Genomic DNA, 20873 nt, shown 5'->3' on the forward strand with positions numbered 1-20873 from the left:
CTGACAACCCTCTACTTCTCCCTACACTTACACTCTGTACAAATACCTATAACAATGTACGTATCATTTAATCTCTCATTCAACCTTATATTCTCAGCACATAGTAGTTCTCAATAAAAGTTTGTCAAATGCATGAATGAACAAATGAAAGAAAAGGCAATGGAGGAAATAACATATACCAAGTATGGGCTCCTTCTATGATTTAAAAGTAAAGATGAAACTTCCTCCACACGTTTCAACATGCTAGATTTTCATGAACAAGCCAATTGCTAAGTATTGTTTAAAGACCTAGAGGTAACTACCATACAAAAAGCAAAAGCATTACAATTGGTTTCTTCTGGGGAATGAAACCAAGAATAAGAACAGATGAGTCAGGGATCTATTATTTTCTTTAAAAGTCTTCTGATATTTGATTTTTAACTATGTATATCTTGATAAAAATTAAAATATTCAAAAACAAAGATTAGTCCATTTTTGACCTGCTGTAACTCAAAAGCAGCCTGCAGTACATTTGACCTCACGGGGTTTAGTACAGTTTTTTTTTTTTTTTTTAATTTTGTGCCTGGAGTCCTGATTACCAAAGAGTTGTTGACCCAAAGCCAAGTCGACCGATAAACAGAACTGTGGACTTTAAGAAGGCAGCTCCAATGGATCTATACCGGCTGAGCAGGCATACTGAGTGGTGCCTGAAGGCAGCCGTAAGGACGAAGTAAATCAATTAACTCCATGGTTTTCATGAAGACCTCTTCATATCAAAACTTCTTTCTTTACATGCGTCTCCTCTGATCCCGTGGAGATGAAAATTGACATCCACAGTCATATTCTACCAAAAGAATGGCCAGATCTAAAGAAGGTAATGGTGATTAATTTGCTGAATTATTTCTAGAACTTCTCCAGCATTTCTCAATGCCTCTACTATAGAATGATGTCTTCTTTTGGGAATTAGATGTTAAGTTTCTCTGCTTTAGGAGTGATTTTAAGTTATTTGGTAGCTCTGATTTCCTAGTTTTTTAAAATGACTTCATATTTATTTTGAAAGAACATTGATAAAAAGAAGTAAGTGTTCTCTCAAAATCCCTTTTCCCCTCAAATGAAGCACACTTTAAAACTTCTGGACAATATAAGTCAAGCAGTTTTACTTCCATTTAAGTCACATATTCAGCTGCTGGGGAGATAGGTGACAATTACAGTTTCAAGTAAGAGACTATTAAAAAACAGAATGTGATAGGTTCTCATTACTTCTAAAACATATCTCCTTTCTAAAATGTTTAAAATAAGTTTTAGAAGCACTAAATGATAGCTCTGTGGAATTTTTTTTTAGTCTATTTTAAGACACTGTCTGAAACCATTCCTTTTTGATGTTCTTTAAGCTGTAAATCCTTGTTATGAAGTACAGAGTTGGAACATCAAAAAAAAAAAACAACTAGGGGCTTCCCTGGTGGCGCAGTGGTTGAGAATCTGCCTGCCAATGCAGGGAACACGGGTTTGATCCCTGGTCCGGGAAGATCCCACATGCCGCGGAGCGGCTGGGCCCGTGAGCCACAATTACTGAGCCTGTGCATCTGGAGCCTGTACTCCGCAACAAGAGAGGCCGCGATAGTGGGGGGCCCGTGCACCGCGATGAAGAGTGGCCCCCACTTGCCACGCCTGGAAAAAGCCCTCGCACAGAAATGAAGACCCAACACAGCCATAAATAAAAATAAATAAATAATTTAAAAAAAAAAAAAAAACTAGAGGAAATGACATGAAACGTTTGCACTATGAATGTCTCTCAAGACTCTTCACTGTGTTTCTCAAAAGATGGAAATTTCCTTTTGTCATTAAGAACTTTTAAATGAATACTAAAACAGGAAGGTGGGGAAAATGAAAGAAATTTAAAATTGGTTTGAGTTTTGTTCGGGCTAAGTATCAGATTTTACCCAATCTTCAGTCTTCTCTAGTACTTATACACTACTCATAGTGTTTCATCTTTTTTTTTTTTTTTTTACAAGAATTAGTACTGGGAAACTGGAGGTTGGACAACAGATTCTGCAGTCACTTCTAACTCTTTTTTTTTTTTTTTTTTAACTTTTGGGTTTATTTATTTATTTATTTATGGCTGTGTTGGGTCTTCGTTTCTGTGTGAGGGCTTTCTCTAGTTGCGGCAAGTGGGGGCCCCTCTTCATCGCGGTGCGCGGGCCTCTCACTATCGCGGCCTCTCTTGTTGCGGAGCACAGGCTCCAGACACGCAGGCTCAGTAATTGTGGCTCACGGGCCCAGCCGCTCCGCTGCATGTGGGATCCTCCCAGACCAGGGCTCGAACCCGTGTCCCCTGCATTAGCAGGCAGATTCTCAACCACTGCGCCACCAGGGAAGCCCGTGTTTCATCTTTTTTATCCCAAGTGAGGAAAAATGAATGAACCCAAACTCTAATTAAAATGTGGTTCACTGTTTCATTGTGCAGGTAGATGAAACGATTTTCTTCTCATAGTTGTCTCTTGGAAGAATGGTCATCTTAAGTGTTTCTTTGTCCACTGGTATTTTAGGTAAGATGGACAGTGGACATTGTAGATCAGAAAATACAAGTGATGCTAAACCATCTTTGAAAGGTTTTCCTATTATAGTTCATGGTAAGAAATAACCCTATCAAACTAACCCCTCCAAAAGGAGCCTAAGTGCCTACATGGGAACTTGCTGTTCTGAACGCTGTCATCCTCATCATATTTTATTAAAGTGTAGACACCACTTCACAATGCTAGTGATAAATACCCAAAACATTCTACCTAGTATCCTGTGCCATAACCCCACCTCCCAAGCCTGCGTCCACTTTGAGCTGAGAACTGGTCACCAAGAGCTGACAATTTCTAGCCGCCCCACCTAATGCAGGGCCCTGAAGGCACTGTTAAAACTGCTCCAAAAAAAAAAAAAAAAAAAACAACTGCTCCAGAAGCTCTGGGATGCAGAGCATGGGGAGGCTATAGCCACAGCTGTGTGCCCTGGAGATTCCCCATGCGCAAATTTTGCTGGCTTTTTATGTTATGTCTTCTTATCGTCTAGTTATGCCTACTTATCTTCTAGTTATGCCTTCCTATCTTCTAGTTATGCCTCCTATCTTCTAGTTATGCCCTCCTATCTTCTAATTATTCCTGAAAAGAGGGGAGGGGCATTTTGTACCCATAAACCAGGCTTTTATCAAGCAGTCTCACACCCTGCAAGCAGATAACTGATATACTTTTTAAAAAAAATTTTATTGAAGTATAGTTGATTTACAATGTTGTGCTAATTTCTTCTGTACAGCAAAGTGACTCAGTTATATGTATATAACTGAGTATATATATATAATATATATATATTCTTTTTCATATTCTTTTCCATTATGGTTTGTCACAGGATATTGAATATAGTTCCCTGTGCTATACAGTAGGACCTTGTTGTTTATCCACCCTATATATAATAGTTCGCCTCTGCTAATCCCATACTCCCAATCCTTCCCTTCCCTACCTCCCCTCCCCCTTGGCAACCACAAGCCTGTTCTCTATGTCTGTGAATCTGTTTTTGTTTCAATAACTGATATACTTGATGCTGCTGCTGCTGCTGATGGTAGTAATAATAATCATAATACTCTTACACTTCCAGAGAGCAATATATACATGTAATTTGATTCACATAAAATCTTGTGAGTTTCAGATAGGATTTCTATCATTAGCCCTGCTGGACAAATGAGGCCCCTGAGACTCATAAATGAGCCTAGAATCCCAGAGCTTTGTGGAGCTATGGTGGCCCCTCCATAGCTCTACACCCACACCTACCTTCCGAGAGCTGCCCAGGAGCACATCATGGGGGGGATGTCCCTGCTTCCCTCTGCTAGACACCAGCCCGTTCCCCAACTCTCCACACTCACATAAACCCAATGAGGGCTTCCTCACAGCAGGTCAAGCAATGTGGTCTGCTATGCGCTGGAAGTTTCCGTTGGACTTCAGGCAAGTCAGTGATGAAACAATTCGCAGAAAATAGTTTGTGTTTTCAAACTGGGAAGAGGGAGATAAATAAAAATACATCTAAATGGTGCTGGGTTCCTTCTCTCTCTCTCTATTTCCTTATTTCCAGTATATATGATCAGAGTATTAAAGTGACATTAGTGGATAGCAGATAGTCCTTGGTGTTCATAGAGTTCAATACTTCTAGCAGAATTTCCTTTGTCTTCAGATCGTTTCTTAGTAGGTAAAATATTATTTCAAAACATCAATCTCCGATCTTTTCTCACCATTTTTTCAAACTTCCCAATAAAAAAAAATGAAAAGAATAAGCCAGTCCTAGTTTTATTTTGGAAGATGAAGCCCCTTCGGAAGAACTGATATCTCTTTTCAAACCTGCCTTTTCTTGTTAAATATTAATAGACACACTTCAAAAACCTTGACCTCCTTATGCAGTGAAGAAATAGAAAAGCAGAATCAACACGCCTGGGTTGGTGATTAACTAATGATTACAGAGGACTTGGATTTGAGAAATTTTTTCATTTTCACTTGCTAATAATGATTGTAGTCAGAGTTAGAGTTAAGATCCTTAGGGGGGAAAATCTACCTGAGGTAGAAAGAGAGTAGATTCAGGGTGCACTTGATTACATTGTTCCTGATGAATCAGGACCCACACTCTGGCCCAAGAAACCAGGGTGAAAGTTGTTTCAGATTGATCCACAATGAGATTATTCATAACAACAAGGATGCTAATAAGGTTTCAGCTTTTTCCTTCAGCAAGACTTCACTGCCCACCTACTATGTGTCCGATAGTAGGGCTTGCAAAGATTCTTCTAATTTTAAATGGGGTCCCAAAATTCCAGCCTTTAGTAAAAAATTATTTATTTACATCTTCTTTGATTAGTGATGATTTAATTGCACTTGATCGCTGTAAGGTTTTAGGAGACAAAATCCCAGACATAACTTGACTTTTAAACGACTCCTCTGAGGAAACAGATATCTGGTTTCATCACCCAGGAGGTTCATTATTCACCTCATGAGTGTGAGGTCCCCAAGACATTAAAAATGTCATTCAGCTCATCAACATCTGATTCACATATACCCATTTCAGAAACACAACTCGTGTAGATAGAACTGAATTCCCTTGAATTTTTAATATGTTGTTTTATTTGTCATGCCCATAAATGCCTATGGGACACCAGTCACTGTCAAACATTTTCAGATGGTAAACGCCTCCTGGTATACGCTCTGGCAAAAACTACTCCGAGGGTCAAAAATTTCAGACCGCAGGCTTGGTTCAACCTAGGATGAGAGCCTGGGGATTGTGTGGAGGCCAGATTTGGAGCAGAATAAAGTTGGCCCAAATAGGTTAGGTCTTTGTAAAGGCTCAGGGCAAGTACAAGGTGTTCCAAAGCGTTCCAAGTGCTTTCCAAGACAGGGAAGGGAGGAACACAGAGTGACAAAGGGCTCCTTCCTTCACAGTGCTCCTTAGTGTCTGCTCCCAGCGTACACCTTATTTCACGACCTCAGGATGGAAGAGGCTGTCACCGCCATGCCACCCCCACTGCCATTACTGCCTGCCACCACTACCATCACCATCATTGGTACCACCACTGCCACCAAACTCACTACCACAACTATCACCACTACCACGTCATAGCCTCCACCACTACCATTACTAGCGCCACCATCCCTACCACCGTCATCACCATCATCATCACCGCTACTGCCACCACCGCCTCTGCTTCCACCACTGTCACCACCATTATCATGGTTAGCATTGATGAAGCCCTTTCTATAAGCCAGGTCTGGTGTCCATAGCTTTGTCCGAATTGTTTCAGTCATTCCCATAAAACCTTATGTCACCACAACTGCGGTGAGCCTCATTTCACACATAAGAAAACAACGGCTTCAAGATGTTAAGTTACTCCAAGAAAGTACCTTGTAAGCGGACTGTTGTGTGTGACCAGATCCCTCCGTTCTGCCCCTCCCTGCCTCTCTGCCCTTCCCCAGGGCAATACTTCTCTCACCAGCTAACTTATGGGTTAACATTCCATAGGGAATTAAGAAAAAGAAAGAAAGAAAGTGAGGAAGGAAGGAACAGAGAAAGGAAGGAAGGAAAGAAAGAAGGCGGGAAGGAAAGAAGGAAATAAAACACTTCTTTTTACAGTAAAGTAAGATTTCAATGGTAAATTTCCGGTTCGAGAGAGCATTTCGGTTTACTCTAAAGTGTAACTGATTGAGGTCATTCCACCCCTTCCCCCGACATGCACTCTGGGCAGCTTTATCCAGGAGAAGAGAGAGGAAAAGCACAAGGGTACTGAATGCATGAAGGGGTGGGAGGGCACCGACAAAGGAGAAATTGGGTGCCGGGAGGAGAAACTGGGGTCCCTGATGGACAGGTTCCCTTGAGTGACCAGCCTACTAAGCCAGGTCCTCCAGTGTCACCTGGGAGGAGGCAGGTGGACTTCCAGAGCTAATGTGACAATTTGGAGCTGGAATTCAAGAACAGGTCTTCTGCCCAGGTAGAACAAGGCTGGTAAAGAACTGACCAAATCTTAAGTCTACTGGGGCAGAATGCAGGGATGGACATAGAGACACACAAACACCCCTGTGCTGCAGGCCCAGACCTCCCCTCTGAGTCTGCAGGTGAGAGGGAAGCCAGGAAGAGGGATCTGCCGAGACCTGGCCCCCTCAAGACAACGTCCCTGTACCATGACATGACAGCCAAACCACGGTCACATGGTCTCATCCAACCACAACAAGCGAGGAGTTGTGCAATATTTAGCTTCACTAACTCTACCCATTGTTGCTGACAAGAGCTGCCCATGAGCCCTTTACATCGTGGTCTCCGGCCTCCACGCCCTCCCCCCAACTTCACACTTTGAGAGCCATTGCTCTGGAGCATGGAAATGCTGAACACTGGAAGCACCTCTCCAATCTGACCCCAGATTACCTTTCCAGCCTCCCTCCCATGACACCGCCTGGCCCATGTTGTGCGTCAGTACCCTCCCCCCCTCCTCCCGGGGAACCTGTATGTCACTCTATCACAGCGTGCCTCACACGCAGTAAGGCTCTTCAATTACCCACCCACCCCGGCCTCGCCCTCTCAAGACTGTGCTCCACACAGGCTGCAACTGTCCTTCACTTCTATTTTCTCTGCCCTAGAAAGGCTGGTCATGGTGGGACTCCATGAGGGTTCGACAAATGAATGAATGAATGAACAGAATGAGATTTTAAAACCTATAGTTACATGAGTCATATATGCCTATGTTCACAGGCAGAGTCTTTCAAATATTTTTATTCATGACCCCCAAGAAGAAATATATTTCATACTCAGTACAAACATTTATATCTATAATGGAAACAAGAGTTTCATGAAATTAATACTACACAGAAGGCATTCTAATATATTTGTTCTATGCTATGCTATGCTATGCTATGCTATCCTATCCTATCCTATTTCATTCCATTCCATTCCATTGCTTTACTATCTTAGCTTGGGTTTTCCAAGAAGCAGACCCTGAGATACGGATTCAAATGCAAACAGTTTACTCTGGAGGTGATGCCAGGAAACACCAGTAGAGCGGGGAAATGAGACAGGGAAAGCAAGGCAGCCAGTGAAAGTGCAGAATGTGTGCCTCACCTCAGAGTCATCCTGCCCGAGGAGGTGAGGAAACCAGTGTGGGCAGTTTATATACAAACGCCCTCAGTCGTTGATTGAGGGATTTGGGGGGTGGAAATTAGCACCACTAATTTCCTGGTACTTCTGATCTTCTAGAAGGGCCTAATCAAAGTTGGCACCAATGGCAAAAGGGAAAATCTTGTCAAAGAAATGCAAGTGCTTTTAGTTGAAGGAGGGCTGGTGTGCACAGAAGCACTTCGCGGAAGGAATACGGGCAGGACACCAGCCTTATCTGTTACACGTACTATTTCATGTTTTTAGAACATCTGGGTCATTAACCACTAAACTGATTTCATGATCTACTCACGGATTGCATACCACAGTTTGAAGAACAGGGTTAATGTTCTAAGATGGTATTTCCTGAAGAGTGGTCCCTATGGTCTGTACTCCTAGTGGCCTGGAAAGGATTTTAGGTGGTGCACAAATATTTTTTAATGTGCATCCTTATTTAAAAATTACAACCTGCATTAGGAGAAAAGGTAAAACTAGCACTTCTATGATAGAGAGTTTTCTTCCTGAATAAATACATTTCAGGAAAAACACTGAATATCAATATTGAATAAGTGATCATGAGCGTGGGGAAAAATGGGAAAGTGTTGCTTGAAAGGATAGAGCTTGGGATGCTCTGTCCCAGGGATGTGCCTTTATTGCAGTCCTCTCTGCTTTGGCCTTTCAGTCTAACTGTGCTTCCTCTCCCCCACAGAGATTCGGTTACGGAGGCTGGGTGCAGCTCCAACACCACGGCAAGGTGAGTTTCTCCCTAAGCACGAGTGTGCCTCAGACCCACAGACCTCCTGAGTCTGAAACCTTCCAGCAGGCGGGCCTCTAGGAACCCCCAACTCTTCTGCCCTCCAACTGACTTTATAGTAGGCAAGGGGACAGCACTGAGGTTTCTCAAAATTATTTGCAAAAATGGGGATAACGTCAAAGAACAGCATTTAGGAAGATAAAATTGGAATTGGACAAGCCATTAAGAAATGTCTCTCTCTCCCTCTTTTTTTTTTTTTTTGCCCTAGAACCAATTTTAGCATTGCTCTGTGTCAAGGAAGCGACCTGGCCCTCTCCACAGTTATGACATTATATTACGACTGACCAAATAAATGGAACTGTTTAGGTTTGCACACAGGCTGAGAAATTAAACACTGGAGGCAAAAGGGAGAAGAAGCCACTGTTAGAAAGGGTTTAGTTTGGTCAGAGGAAAGAGCGAGAGGAAGAAGGCTTGGGGCAAAGCATTCAGCCAATAACGAAGCCTGAGAGAGAGCTGCAAATCTAGAGCTGCACAGAGGTCAGGTCCGACTTCATTTGCAGAGGCATCACATGCCCTCGTGGAGTGCATGGGGAACCCCCCCGAGCTCCCAGTGGAGCACAGACACGACTAAGGCAGGCCCTGGAAGACTGGTGGTGTGGGAAGACCACGTGCAGGGGTAACTCAATGCACTGTGATGAGGTGAGGACAGCTTTTGCACCAGGTACTGGAGGATGTAGACTTGGGCACCAAGGACTGGAGAAGGCCTCCTGGAAGAAGTGATGCTCATCCTGGGTCTGGAAGCAGAGGTGAAGGCTTGCCCAAGGAATAAAGGAAACTAGAAAGCAAAGACAGGGAGCAAAGGCCTGGAGATATCAAACATACGTAAGCCTAGAACTCAAGCATTTGGCTTGGGTTGGTACCAGCATTTCTCAAAGTGTGGTCTGTGGACCAGCAAGTTCAATTTCACCTGGGAACCTGGGAGAAAGGCAAATTCTTGGGCCTCACCTCAGACCTACCAAATCAGGAATGCTGAGGATAGGGCCAGCAATCTGAGTTTTGACAAGCCTCCAGGTGGTTCTGATGCTTACTCAAGTTTGAAAACCACTGGCTCTATTCACTCACTCACTCACTGATTTTTATTGACACCTATTTGATGCCAGGCCCACCAGTCTAGACACGCAGAATATGCTGGTGAAAAAGACAGACATACTCCCTGCCCCCATGGTGCTCAAGTTCTAGGGGGAGACAAACAAACGTGATCACTTCAGAGAATGAAATAAAAAACAGTGCTGAAACAGGGAATGACTGGGGAGATGCATCTGGGCTGGCTGGTCGGGGAGCTAGCAAAGACTTGGAGGATGAGAAGGAAAAGCCCGGAAGAGCATCCCTGGCTGAGGGAATAGCAGTTGCAAAGCCCGCCATATGAGGAAGAGCTGTGTTCAAGGAACAGGAAGGAGGGCAGTTTGGCTGAGATGTGGTGAATCGGGGAGATGGAAGGAAACCAGGTAGGCAGGGGCCGGATCATGGAGGGACTTGCAGCACGTGCTAAGGAGGCCGGGTTTTATTCTCAATGTAATGCAAATTCTTCGGAGGGTCTTAGCGGCTGAAAAAGGTCACCTTGTCTGATCTGTGGAGGATGGATAGAGGCAGTTAAGAGTTTGGGGCACAAAGTGGTGGGAAGAAGCTGGAGAGGAAGGCAGAAGCCTCATCAGACGGGGCCTTGGAGGATGGGCTTAGGCCTTTGTACTTGATCCTGAAGGCAGTGGGAAATCATTAAAGAGTTTTTTAAACATCAGAATCTCTGGAGCAGCCCATTTTCACCTTCATCAAAGGCCACCCACTAAGTGCCAATTTAGACACTGGGCTACACTTCTCCCATGAAAAGTGTCAGTTCCTAGCCTGGGAGCTGATGATCTAAGCTGGCCTCAAGTCTCCCCAGAAGAGAAGACAAGCTGAGTGGAGACGACGACAAGGCCACTAGGAAGCCCCAAGTGCAGGGATGGGCAGCCTGTAATTTTTTTTTTTTTTTTACTCCCTGTCCCAGGCTGCAGTTTGTAACCTTGACACTGGATTTGAATGGCCTTCATTTCATCTTGTTTCTGTGTCAAAGAGACTGCAAAAACTTAACAGTAAATCTCAAAAAAAAAAAAAAACCCAGAACAAACAAAAAGAAATCCAAGAATGAAAATATTTCCAGTCAAATCTATTACCTGATATTTCCAGCAAAACTGGATATAACAGTAGTCTTATAAAACAAAACAGTGACACTTTCCTTTCCTCTGTTTCAAAAACAAAACAGAGCAAACCAAAACAGAACCAAATCGGTATTTACCTAATTACAGTGGTCAGGGATCACAGTCACTGGAAAACAACACGAAAATATATACAATATATGCAAATTCAGCTAAGAGCCATGAGAGAATCCAGCACTTTGGGGTTGAAATTTCTTTTCATTCTCCTGTATCCCTTTGGTGAACAAATCTTTTCTGTCCCCCATGAATGATTTACCTCAGAGATTCCTGTTTTCTGAAAGGTCTTTCCAATACACTTCTCTGGTCTGCCCTATTTGTTTCTCTTCTTAACCTTTGGTTTTTCAATGCTTTTGGAATGAACCGAGGGGTATTTGTTTGCCATGGTAAAGCCTTGTTCAGAACTGAAAAACAACATTTGTCCTTGGGTTGAATACTTATAATTTGGTTGAAGATTCATGAAAATATGTACGGCCTCCTCTCAGGCGCCGCATGGGGTGGCGGCACAATTGAGTGCTGACGGCAGGAACACCCAACAGCGTTCAGAGGAGGGCAGACACAGGACCTAGTTCAAAGCCATGGGCCAGCAGCATCTAGAAACACCGACTGAGTGCTCTTCAGGCCCTTGAAATACAAAGACACACACACGCCATTTCCATCACACTTAGCATTTTCAGACACGCTATTCTGTGTGACCTTCAATCATCAGGTTCCTGCTCTAAAAAATGATTTCCCTCTCACTGCGGAGCCAGGAAGACACTCAAATGAATAAAGAACATACAGACAGTGACAATTTTGTGCTGAGCAAAAGAGACAATAAATAGTAAGGGAATTCAAGGGGGTGGCAAGGCCAAGGCAGGGGGCAATTCTCATGAAGATAAAGAATCATAGGGCTGTAGGGCTAGGGAGCATCTAGCCCAGTGTTTGAAAATATGGGCTGCAACCCAACAGTGAGTCATAATATCAATTCAGTGGGTTAGGACAGCTTTAAAAATAAAATAGACTACAAAAGAAAAGAGCAGAATGTATTGTTCATGGTAAGAGTAAGTGTTGTTTCATCAAACTTTTGTCTCATCTGTATAAATCTTGGGCTGGCCAAAAAGTTCGTTCGTCGTCTTCTGCAACATCTTACCCGAACGAACTTTTTGGCCAATCCCGATAGATATATACAGATGTAGTGGGTCACAATGGAAAATATACTTTTTAATGTGGGGTCGCAGCCAAAATCGACTGAAAGCCATTCATCTAGTCCAATATCCTCATTTCATGTTTTTATTTTTAAGCTTAACTTTCCATTACATAAGTAGAATCTGAATAAATTCTCCTTTTTCTTTTTTATTTATTTTTCTCTTTTTACATGCATTTATTATATGAATTAACTAACTACATGAACTGAGAAAGAGTCCCATTTGCAATGCAAATATAACATTCATACAAAAAAGGACAAAATCAAATGAAACGTTTCTTGATTTAAGGTACTTAAAAAAATAAGGCTGTCAAATAAATTCTCCTTTTTAAATTTAAGCTACTGAAGATAAAGCTACAGTTCCCTTGGATCAGCCCTCCCCATCCTCAAAAGTAATTCCTATTAACAGTTTGGTGGGTATCTTTCCAGACCTCTTCCTATGATTTTACTTATACATACATGCACCTATTAAAAAGGACATAGTATTACTTAATATGTTTATGTACATATTTTTTAGCTAAGTCAATCAGGTTCCAAACAGAAAACAAACAGCATACTTAGAATATTCTGAAAAGAGTTAATCAAGAGCCTACTTATAAAGGTGTAGGCGTGGGATGAAGCTGTGGAGGCAGGCAGGGGCTGGATGATGAAGGGTCTTCGGCCAGGTTAAGGAGTTTGGATTTTACCTTCAGGTCAACAAGAATCGATTCATGAGTCTTAAGTGGCAGAGGTAGTGAGATCTGATTTAGGGTTTTAAGTTTACTTGGCTGCTTTGTGGAGACTGGGTTGGAGGGGAGCAAGAGTGAAAGCAGCAAGAGATGAGGCTGGAGGCTGGAGGCTGGAGCAGTCGTTCAGGTGAGAGAGGATGGGGCTTGGACCAGAGCTGGAGCAGTGGAGATGGAGAGAAGTGGACCCTTGCAGCATCTATTCTGGAGATAGACTTAACGGCATTGGGAAATGGACGGGATGGTGACATGTCAAGCCGAGGGAAGTGAGAAAATGATGTAGTCTCAGAGGGATGAGAAAGATAATGCTGATATCAAAGGACAGAAGCAGCCAAGCCAGGAGGACAAGCAGATCTGGGGGAGAGAGCATTAGGCTGAGTGAATAGAGCTGGAGGTGGTTGTAACAGAGCCTCCATGAAGCTGTCCTTCAGAACCTCGTCATGTGGGACAGAGGCTGCTTCCTGGTGACAGTGTCTGGGCCATTTCTGCCACCTTCGTACCTCAAGCCCAACCAGCCTGGCAGCTTGCATGGTCTAGAGGGAGAGCCTGAGTGGGGACTGGGGGCAGAGGGAGGAGAATGGAATCTGACATAAAATACTGAATTTTCAAATACATTGTTTCTTTTTCCCCCTCTGTGCTAGTTTTTTCCTTGTTGTCTATCCATTCTGTGTGTAATAGTTTGCATCTACTAACCCCAAACTCCAAGTCTATCCCTCCCCCACCTCCCCTCCCCCTTGGAAACCACAAGTTTGATCTCTATGTCTGTGAGTCTGTTTCTGCTTTGTAGATAGGTTCATTTGTGTCATATTTTAGATTCCACAGATAAGTGGTATCATATGGTATTTGTCTTTCTCTACCTGACTTACTTCACTTAGTAGGACAATCTCTAGTTGCATCCATGTTGCTGCAAATGGCATTATTTCATTCTTTTTTATGGCTGAGTAGTATTCCTTTGTATATATATACCACGTCTTATTTATGCATTCATCTGTCAATGAACATTTAGGTTGTTTCCATGTCTTGGCTATTGTGAATAGCGTTGCTATGAACATAGGGATGCATGTATCTTTTTGAATTACAGTTTTGTCCGGATATATGCCCAGGAGTGGGATTGCTGTATCATACGGTTAATTCCATAAAATACATTTTTAATGATACGCAATACCAGACATTTGAAATACCAGCCATATCTGAACTCATTTGCAGATAGTGTTAGAACCAGAACTTAAGAATCGGAAGTGTCAGAGGTGAAGTTCCTTGGGAATCAGACTCTGAGATGGAGATGAGCGTGCAGAAGGTTTATCAGGAAGTGCTCTTAGAATGGACATCACTGAAAGGGAAAAGAAGGAAGCAGGATAAAACAGAGGGCAATGTTGAGCTGTGATGTAGTCTCAGTGGAGGCCTCAGCTGACCCTACAAGAAGCTCTAAAGCTAACCTCCAGAGTTGTCCCAAGTTGGGGGGTGAGGGCAAAGAAAAGGGGCCTTTACGTCTCCGTGGCAGTCAGTCATTGGAAGTGGGCTTCCCTGGAAATAAAGCAGGACTTTAAGGGTAAGTGATTTACACATAGGATCCAGGTTTCCTGACGGCTGTAGTTATCATGACTTCTACTACCCCATGCTGTTCTGGCTTAAAAAACATTAGAGGTATATTTGAAATGAGTTATCTGGGTGGTGATGGATGGTTGGAGAATTCTTTAATTAAAATAAAAATAACAAAAAAAAAACCCTTGGTTTTCTTTCAAGGGTTTATAAAAAAACAGAATTTGTTTCTGAGTTGAATAATTTAGAGCAGCTTGCTCCAATTACTTGATTATTAGTTAAGTTTAAAATCTTGGTTGATGTTGGGATCAATGTTAAAAACAGAACCTAAGAGACCCCCCAGTCCCTCCCCTAGCAGCAAGTGCTGACTTCTGAGGCCCATTTATATCCCTGCAGGGATCCTGGGTTCCTAAATATCACGTGAGAGGGATCAAGAATTGATTCTCTACAATAACTGTCAGGTCCCAAAATTCTGGTTGAAAAAGCAAAGAGAACTGGGAGCCTATTGGGGCACAGCTGCCCTGTGGTAATTTTCACTGAGAAAGAGCTCCCCTGACAGCTGCTGTCATTCATTTGCCTTACCATGGATCCAGCATAAAGGGTGTGGAGGGAAAAGTTTAGTAAGTCTGATTCTCCTGCAACATAATTAGGGCAACCCCCCAAAAAGATTGGACTCCTTAGGAAATTATAGTAATTAACACTTGCTTACTAAATAATTACACCAATTACCAAATATCAGCCTGACAGGGTGGAAAATGGCTTCATGAACCTGGATTCTTTTCCCAGTTCTATACCACTAAGTGCTCTCTAGCAGCTAAGCTCTATACCACCGCATCTCAGGGACTCAATGGTAAATGCAAGAGTTGAACTAAAGAAATGATCCATTTCTGCTTTAACATGTTCTGCTTTGTCTGAAACCAAAACTTACTTGTGCACCTCCCAGAGAAACCCAATTTCCTCCCTTGCCATTGATAGTATATGGTAAAATCTGGCCATTGGATGAATCTAGAGACTGTCATACAGAGTGAAGTAAGTGAGAAAGAGAAAAACAAATATCGTATATTAACGCATATATGTGGAACCTAGAAAAATGGTACAGATGAACCGGTTTGCAGGGCAGAAATTGAGACGCAGATGTAGAGAACAAATGTATGGACACCAAGGGGGGAAAGTGGCAGGGGAGTGGGGGTGGTGGTGGTGTGATGAATTGGGAGATTGGGATTGACATATAGACACTAATATGTGTAAAATAGATAACTAATAAGAACCTGCTGTATAAAAAAATAAATAAAATTCAAAAAAAAACCAAAAACAAAATGTGGCCATCATTCATTAAGCAAGTTCCCTGGACTGTACTAAGTTCTTTACAAACATTCTATTATTGAATCTTCTGTATCATTCTGTGTTCTTAGTTGCAAACAACAGAATCCACTCTAGCTAGTTTAATTAGAGAAGCAGCTCACAGACTTTCTGGGAGGGCCAGAGATCAAGCTCAGAGGCTGTGCTAACAGAAACAATGCCCAATACCTGGCCGGGGACCTGCTCTAGCAAGGCTGTGGGCGCTGCCACTCCTGGTCGCAGACAGGAAGCTCATGTTGACGATGCTGAGACTGGAGAGCAAAGCACTGCAGCTTCAGCACTCCAGCCACGTCTGACACCTCGGGCAACACCCTTATTAAAAGACTCTGGATTCTGCAGAGTCCCTGCTTCCTCACAGGGCCCACTTCCAAATCAAAGTCACACGTGGGGGCTTCTGATTGGCAGAGCCTAGAGCACATGCCAGTGCCCCTGCTACAAGGGGAGCTGGGAAGGTGAATTCTGAATTCCCCCTCAGGAAGGGGGAACCGTAATGTGAAAATATCTTCACATATAGGAAGTGTTCCAAGGATGCTGGGTGGCTACAAGCATGACAAATAAAATGGTCCACATTTTACAGATAGAAAAAGTGAAGGTTAAACTCAGAAGGGCTGTAACTTAGCCAGTTATACTGTTAGTAAGTAATTTAATGAGATTTAAGCCCCTGTCTATTGAAATGCAGAGACCATGCTCTTCAGCACTCTGCTACACTGGGTATTTTGTGGTAATTAAGCTTTCCTAGTAAGAAGCAAAAGAAAATACTTCTAATTGCCAAATGAAAGTTTGTTTCTCAACTTTTTCTCTTTTACCATCACCCCTCTCCACTCCCTTCTTCACCAAATAAAAAGATGTGTTCCTATATTCTATTTGTGCAGTCAGTATCAGCACTCTTGCTTGCAAACAAAAGAAACAAAGAATGGTTAGTTTAAGCAGAAAAGGAATTTGTTGAAAGTATTTTAAGCCCCTCAAGAATTACAAAATGCTTAGGGAACCACACTCAAATGTGCAGGTGACTGAAGCCACGGCCAAGGCCATGCCACAGGTACAGCCCGGTTAGGACACTGCCACCAGCACCACTGCCAATGGACATAGCTCATGGCCACTGCTGGAATCAATACTGGCAGCATAAACTCAACTGTTCTTGTCTTTTTGCATCACTTGATTTTGATTCACAACCAAGCATTGATCAGTCAAGTTTGGGACAAGGAGAGCAAGTATTTGGGTTTTAGTAGAGGGAGGCTGGGCCCTACCTCTACCAGTACTCTTGCAGGAGAGTCCCCAATCCAGGAAGGTGGTTCAGATGCTGTCATTGTCAGCAAAGAATCAGAACTGAGGCAAATCAATCCTGATGTTCTGATCTCAGAGACTCGGCTCTGCCTGGGTGTAGATACCTGTCATAGTTACACAAGTCACTTGCTCATTGACCTATTCCCCAGTCTGCGAGCAATGAAAACATGGATGTGAGGGCTTGCTCATGCTTGGGAGATGTGCACAGGCTGCCCCGCTTAAAGGTGAAAAGTGGTCGGCCTCCTCCATGAAGGAGATGGGGAAGGTCTAGTGCTTGGATCAGAAGGATAAAGAAGGAAGGTGTAGCAAGACCTGGGTGCAAGCCAAGAGGAAGAGGAGGAGGGCAGAGAACTCTATCAAGCACAACTCAAGGCCTTTGATCACCACATGCTTACACGGCCATCACGTAGGGCCCAAGGGTAACCTTGAGGCTCTGAAGCACCACCAGAGGTCATGTGTCCTTAAAGCAGGGGAATGTCAGGAGACGGCTCAGTCTCTAATTAGCCATACATCATTAATAACTAATACTAAGAATAACTAACACTCAACATGTGTCAGACACTCTACTAAGTGCTTTATAAAGATTATCCCATTTCATGCTCACAAGATCCCTTTAAGGTAAGTCATATTATTATAACTATCTTAAAAATTAGCCAAAACTCAGAAGTTTCTAGACAGAACAGCTAGCAGGACAGAATCTGAGACTCCACAGATATTTGATGTCACAAAGCAGAAGAAACCATGGAGCCATGGCTAAATGGGACGAGTTTGAACTAATCTGTGCCATCTGCCAAAATGATTTAAAGTAAGTGGTCATTATCAACTCTGACCATGACTCTGTCCCACCCGTCTTGTTCTCTGGGCCAAAAGAAGTCCAAATCCAATGTATGAGTGCCTTGTATGCTGGGTGGTAAGCTGGAAGCAATACCTCCTCATGGAGCTGAAGAGGTTGCAATGAAGGCAGGGTAACTGAAGAACCAAGAATCTTCTTTCCTCCCAAAAGCAATCACTGACCTGTCACTCCAACTAAGCCTGGTCGAGCGAAGAAGGCTGTGCCCCGGTTATGCCAAATCCTCCAGGAGATCCAAGGAGTCCAGCACGGATACTTCAAATTTAAATAACAGAGAGAGAAAGATATTCAGATGTTCCAAATTCAACATCACTGCAGAGCATAATAATAATAACATCTGAATGAAATAATGTCATTTGCAGCAACATGGATGGACCTAGAGATTATCATACTAAGTGAAATAAGTCAGAGAGAGAAAGACAAATATCATATGATATCACTTATACGTAGGATTTAAAATATGACAGAAATGAACTTGTCTACAAAACAGAAACAGACACACAGACAGAGAGAACAGACTTGTGGTTGCCAAGGGGGAGGGGGGGTGGGAGAAGGATGATGGATTGGGAGTTTGGGATTAGTAGATGCAAACTATTACATATAGGATGGATAAACAACAAGGTCCTACTTCATAGCACAGGGAACTATACTCAATATCCTGTGATAAACCATAATGGAAAAGAATATGAAAAGGAATGTATATATAACTGAATCACTTTGCCGTACAGTAGAGATTAACACAACATTGTAAATCAACTATACATCAATAGGGGAGTCCCCTGGTGGTCCTGTGGTTGAGACTCTGTGCTTCCAAATGCAAGGGGCACGGGTTCAATCCCCGGTCAGGGAACTAAGATCCCACACGCCACACGGTGCAGCCAAAAAAAAAAACAAACCAAAAAAAACCAAACTATACATCAATAAATTTTAAAATAATAATAATAAAATACTAATATCTACCAAAAAATAATAATAATAGCCTTTGGCTTATGGAACCTCTGCTCAGCCAACTCAAGTACTCTGTTCTTTGTCTCTGTGGATGGGAATCTGTGCCTTAATTTCTTCCTTTTCTCACAGTCTTTCCAATCTCCATGTTTATGACCTAATTTTTTGGTGGTAGATTACTAACTTGTCTTTTTTCCTCAACTATATATCCTTAAAGTTTTACATCAGTCAGAGAAAGTATATTGCCCACCTTAGGCGCTACATAAATATTTGTTTTATAAATTGAACAAAAAAACTGAGAAAACTGAGGCTCAGAGATGTTGTTTAACTTGCTCATGGTCACACAGTAAGTGGCAGAATAGGGATTTGAACCTTAGCAGTATGATTTCAGGGACCTGGATCAGAACTTTTCCCTTTTCTTCAGGGATCAGCCACAGGAGGCCCAGTTTAGAGGCCGCTGCCATGCTCCACACAGCCACTTAGTTTGCACCTCCCCACCCCCGCACTGAGTATTAAAAGGTAGTGTGCCAGGCAGGCACGATGTCTGGTAGAGGTAGCAGCTCAGAACCAAATTTCATATGTGCTGCTAGGCTGTTTCACTGCATGGCTTGCCTCCTCCTGCAGGTGTTGACATCAGCGGGCCCTGCTCTGCTAGACAAATTATTTACTCTCACTATCCATCTGTTGCTTCTCTATAAAACAAGAGGGTAGGACTAGACGGTCTTATCTCAGAGGTCCTTTCAATTCTAAAATGTTATGAATCTAGAGTTTTCCAGATGCTGGGCCATCCTCTTGGGTCTTGGAGCCAGAGGTTCTGGCAAGGTGACCTACACAATCCTCAAGTTGCGTAGTCCCAAAAGGCCATGACCGTGACCTTGTTCTCTCTGTGTCCAGCCACTGACACCCACAGAGCACACCCCTTCAAATCCAAGCCAATATTAAAGCACAAGGACAAAACGTTGAGTTCTGTTAAATAAACAGATTTCTACTTCTTCGAGGATTAAGTAAAAAAACCCTAAAAAGGTTAGGGGAGAACCACATTCCAAAGCATACAAGGAAGGATTAATCTAGGTAAGCTTAGGTCACCTTTCGCTGATGTGAGTTTTCTGACTTAGGGAGAAGCAAAGATGCTGAAAGATGGGAAGGTCTTCAGAGTGGTTCAAGAGAACTGCTGGGACCCAGAAGTTCGCCTTAGAGAAATGGACCAAACAGGTACTTCCAATGAGAAACACTACCAATGTTTGCATCTGATGTAAGAGGCATGTCTACCGCTAAAGTCTGTTGACCACGTTAGGTGATTCATGTGATGGCAACTTCTGATCTCCTTTTCTCCTCCAGGCCAGGCTGTTCCAGCTTCACTGGGGGAGGGATGGCACCTTCCACAATTATGTTTTTAGAGTGTGGATTTAAAATTTTTTGAAATTAGGTATACCCTGTTTTAAAGTAGAATGCTGTATTATCCAAAAGATAAAAGTGGTATTTTATTATTTAAAAAAATTTTAAGTTCAAATGCATAGTATTTACTTATTATAGAGCCAATTAAAACAGTAAAAATAAGAGTTCACAGATTAAGGATGCCAAGTGCCTGGTTAGTCAGATTCAGGATCCGACTTCTTTCTGTAGTTTCTTTTGGTGCACAGTACACAGAATGTCCCCACTGACACGTAAGGGGTGGAAACGGGAGCAGTTTACAAAAAAGTTAATCATGTAAACTCAGAATACTCTACCATGAAACCAATCCAGAAATTTGAAAGGGGAGAATTAGGAAATTTTTGTTTCCAAGCTGAGTCACTAACAATTTCTAAGAACTGCTTGCATTCCTCATCCCATATTTTAAAATCAAACAAATCCCCATAATTTAAAAGAATTATGAAAGCCTATCTAAAATATGGTATGATGGGTAGGGGATAAGATAAAATAAAATAAAATAAAAAACATAATAAAATAGTAAAATAAAAATGTGGCATGACAGCCACATTGTGCTTTCACTTGTTACTACCTGGTTGACCGTGCCACCAAGGAGAGCATGCTCCAACAAGAGAACCCAGCCTTCGGGACACGCGTGGGCTCTGCCCAGAGACTGTGATGGGGAGCTCCCCACGACAACACTGTCAGGCCTAAATTTTGACATCAGTGGTCTAGATTTAATCCAGAAAACAAACAATTCATACACACAAATAAAAGAGCCCTTTAGAACTACCACCTTCCTAACCAAGGACAAATGTATAAGAAGTTCAAAGATACACACAGAGATGGCAGGAGACATTTTATTCCAAGGTCTGCATAAAACAAGTTAATAGATATCAGCCCCAAATAAGGAGGTGGTCTCTGGCATGTTAGAATTTGGTAT

At 42.6% G+C, this 20873-nt stretch overlaps 1 protein-coding gene across 7 annotated transcripts in view; it reads left to right on the forward strand.

Annotated features, from left to right (window-relative positions):
• Window positions 1–567: 567 nt before the first annotated feature.
• ACMSD (aminocarboxymuconate semialdehyde decarboxylase) overlaps window positions 568–20873 on the forward strand; it is an 81528-nt gene continuing 61222 nt past the window's right edge. For 2 of the 7 annotated variants that reach the window (XM_036857038.1, XM_036857039.1), the window contains exons 1-3: window positions 587–853; window positions 8342–8386; window positions 19639–19735. In XM_036857038.1, the coding sequence (XP_036712933.1) occupies window positions 797–853; window positions 8342–8386; window positions 19639–19735 (199 nt within the window). In that variant the 5' untranslated portion in view covers window positions 587–796. Of the gene's footprint in view, window positions 854–8341; window positions 8387–19638; window positions 19736–20873 lie in introns of all 7 variants that reach the window. The other 5 variants (XM_036857042.1, XM_036857045.1, XM_036857044.1 and 2 more) reach the window with 5 other exon arrangements.

This window comes from Balaenoptera musculus, chromosome 7 (genome assembly GCF_009873245.2).
Source record: "Balaenoptera musculus isolate JJ_BM4_2016_0621 chromosome 7, mBalMus1.pri.v3, whole genome shotgun sequence".
In the NCBI taxonomy this organism is placed as follows: domain Eukaryota; kingdom Metazoa; phylum Chordata; class Mammalia; order Artiodactyla; family Balaenopteridae; genus Balaenoptera; species Balaenoptera musculus.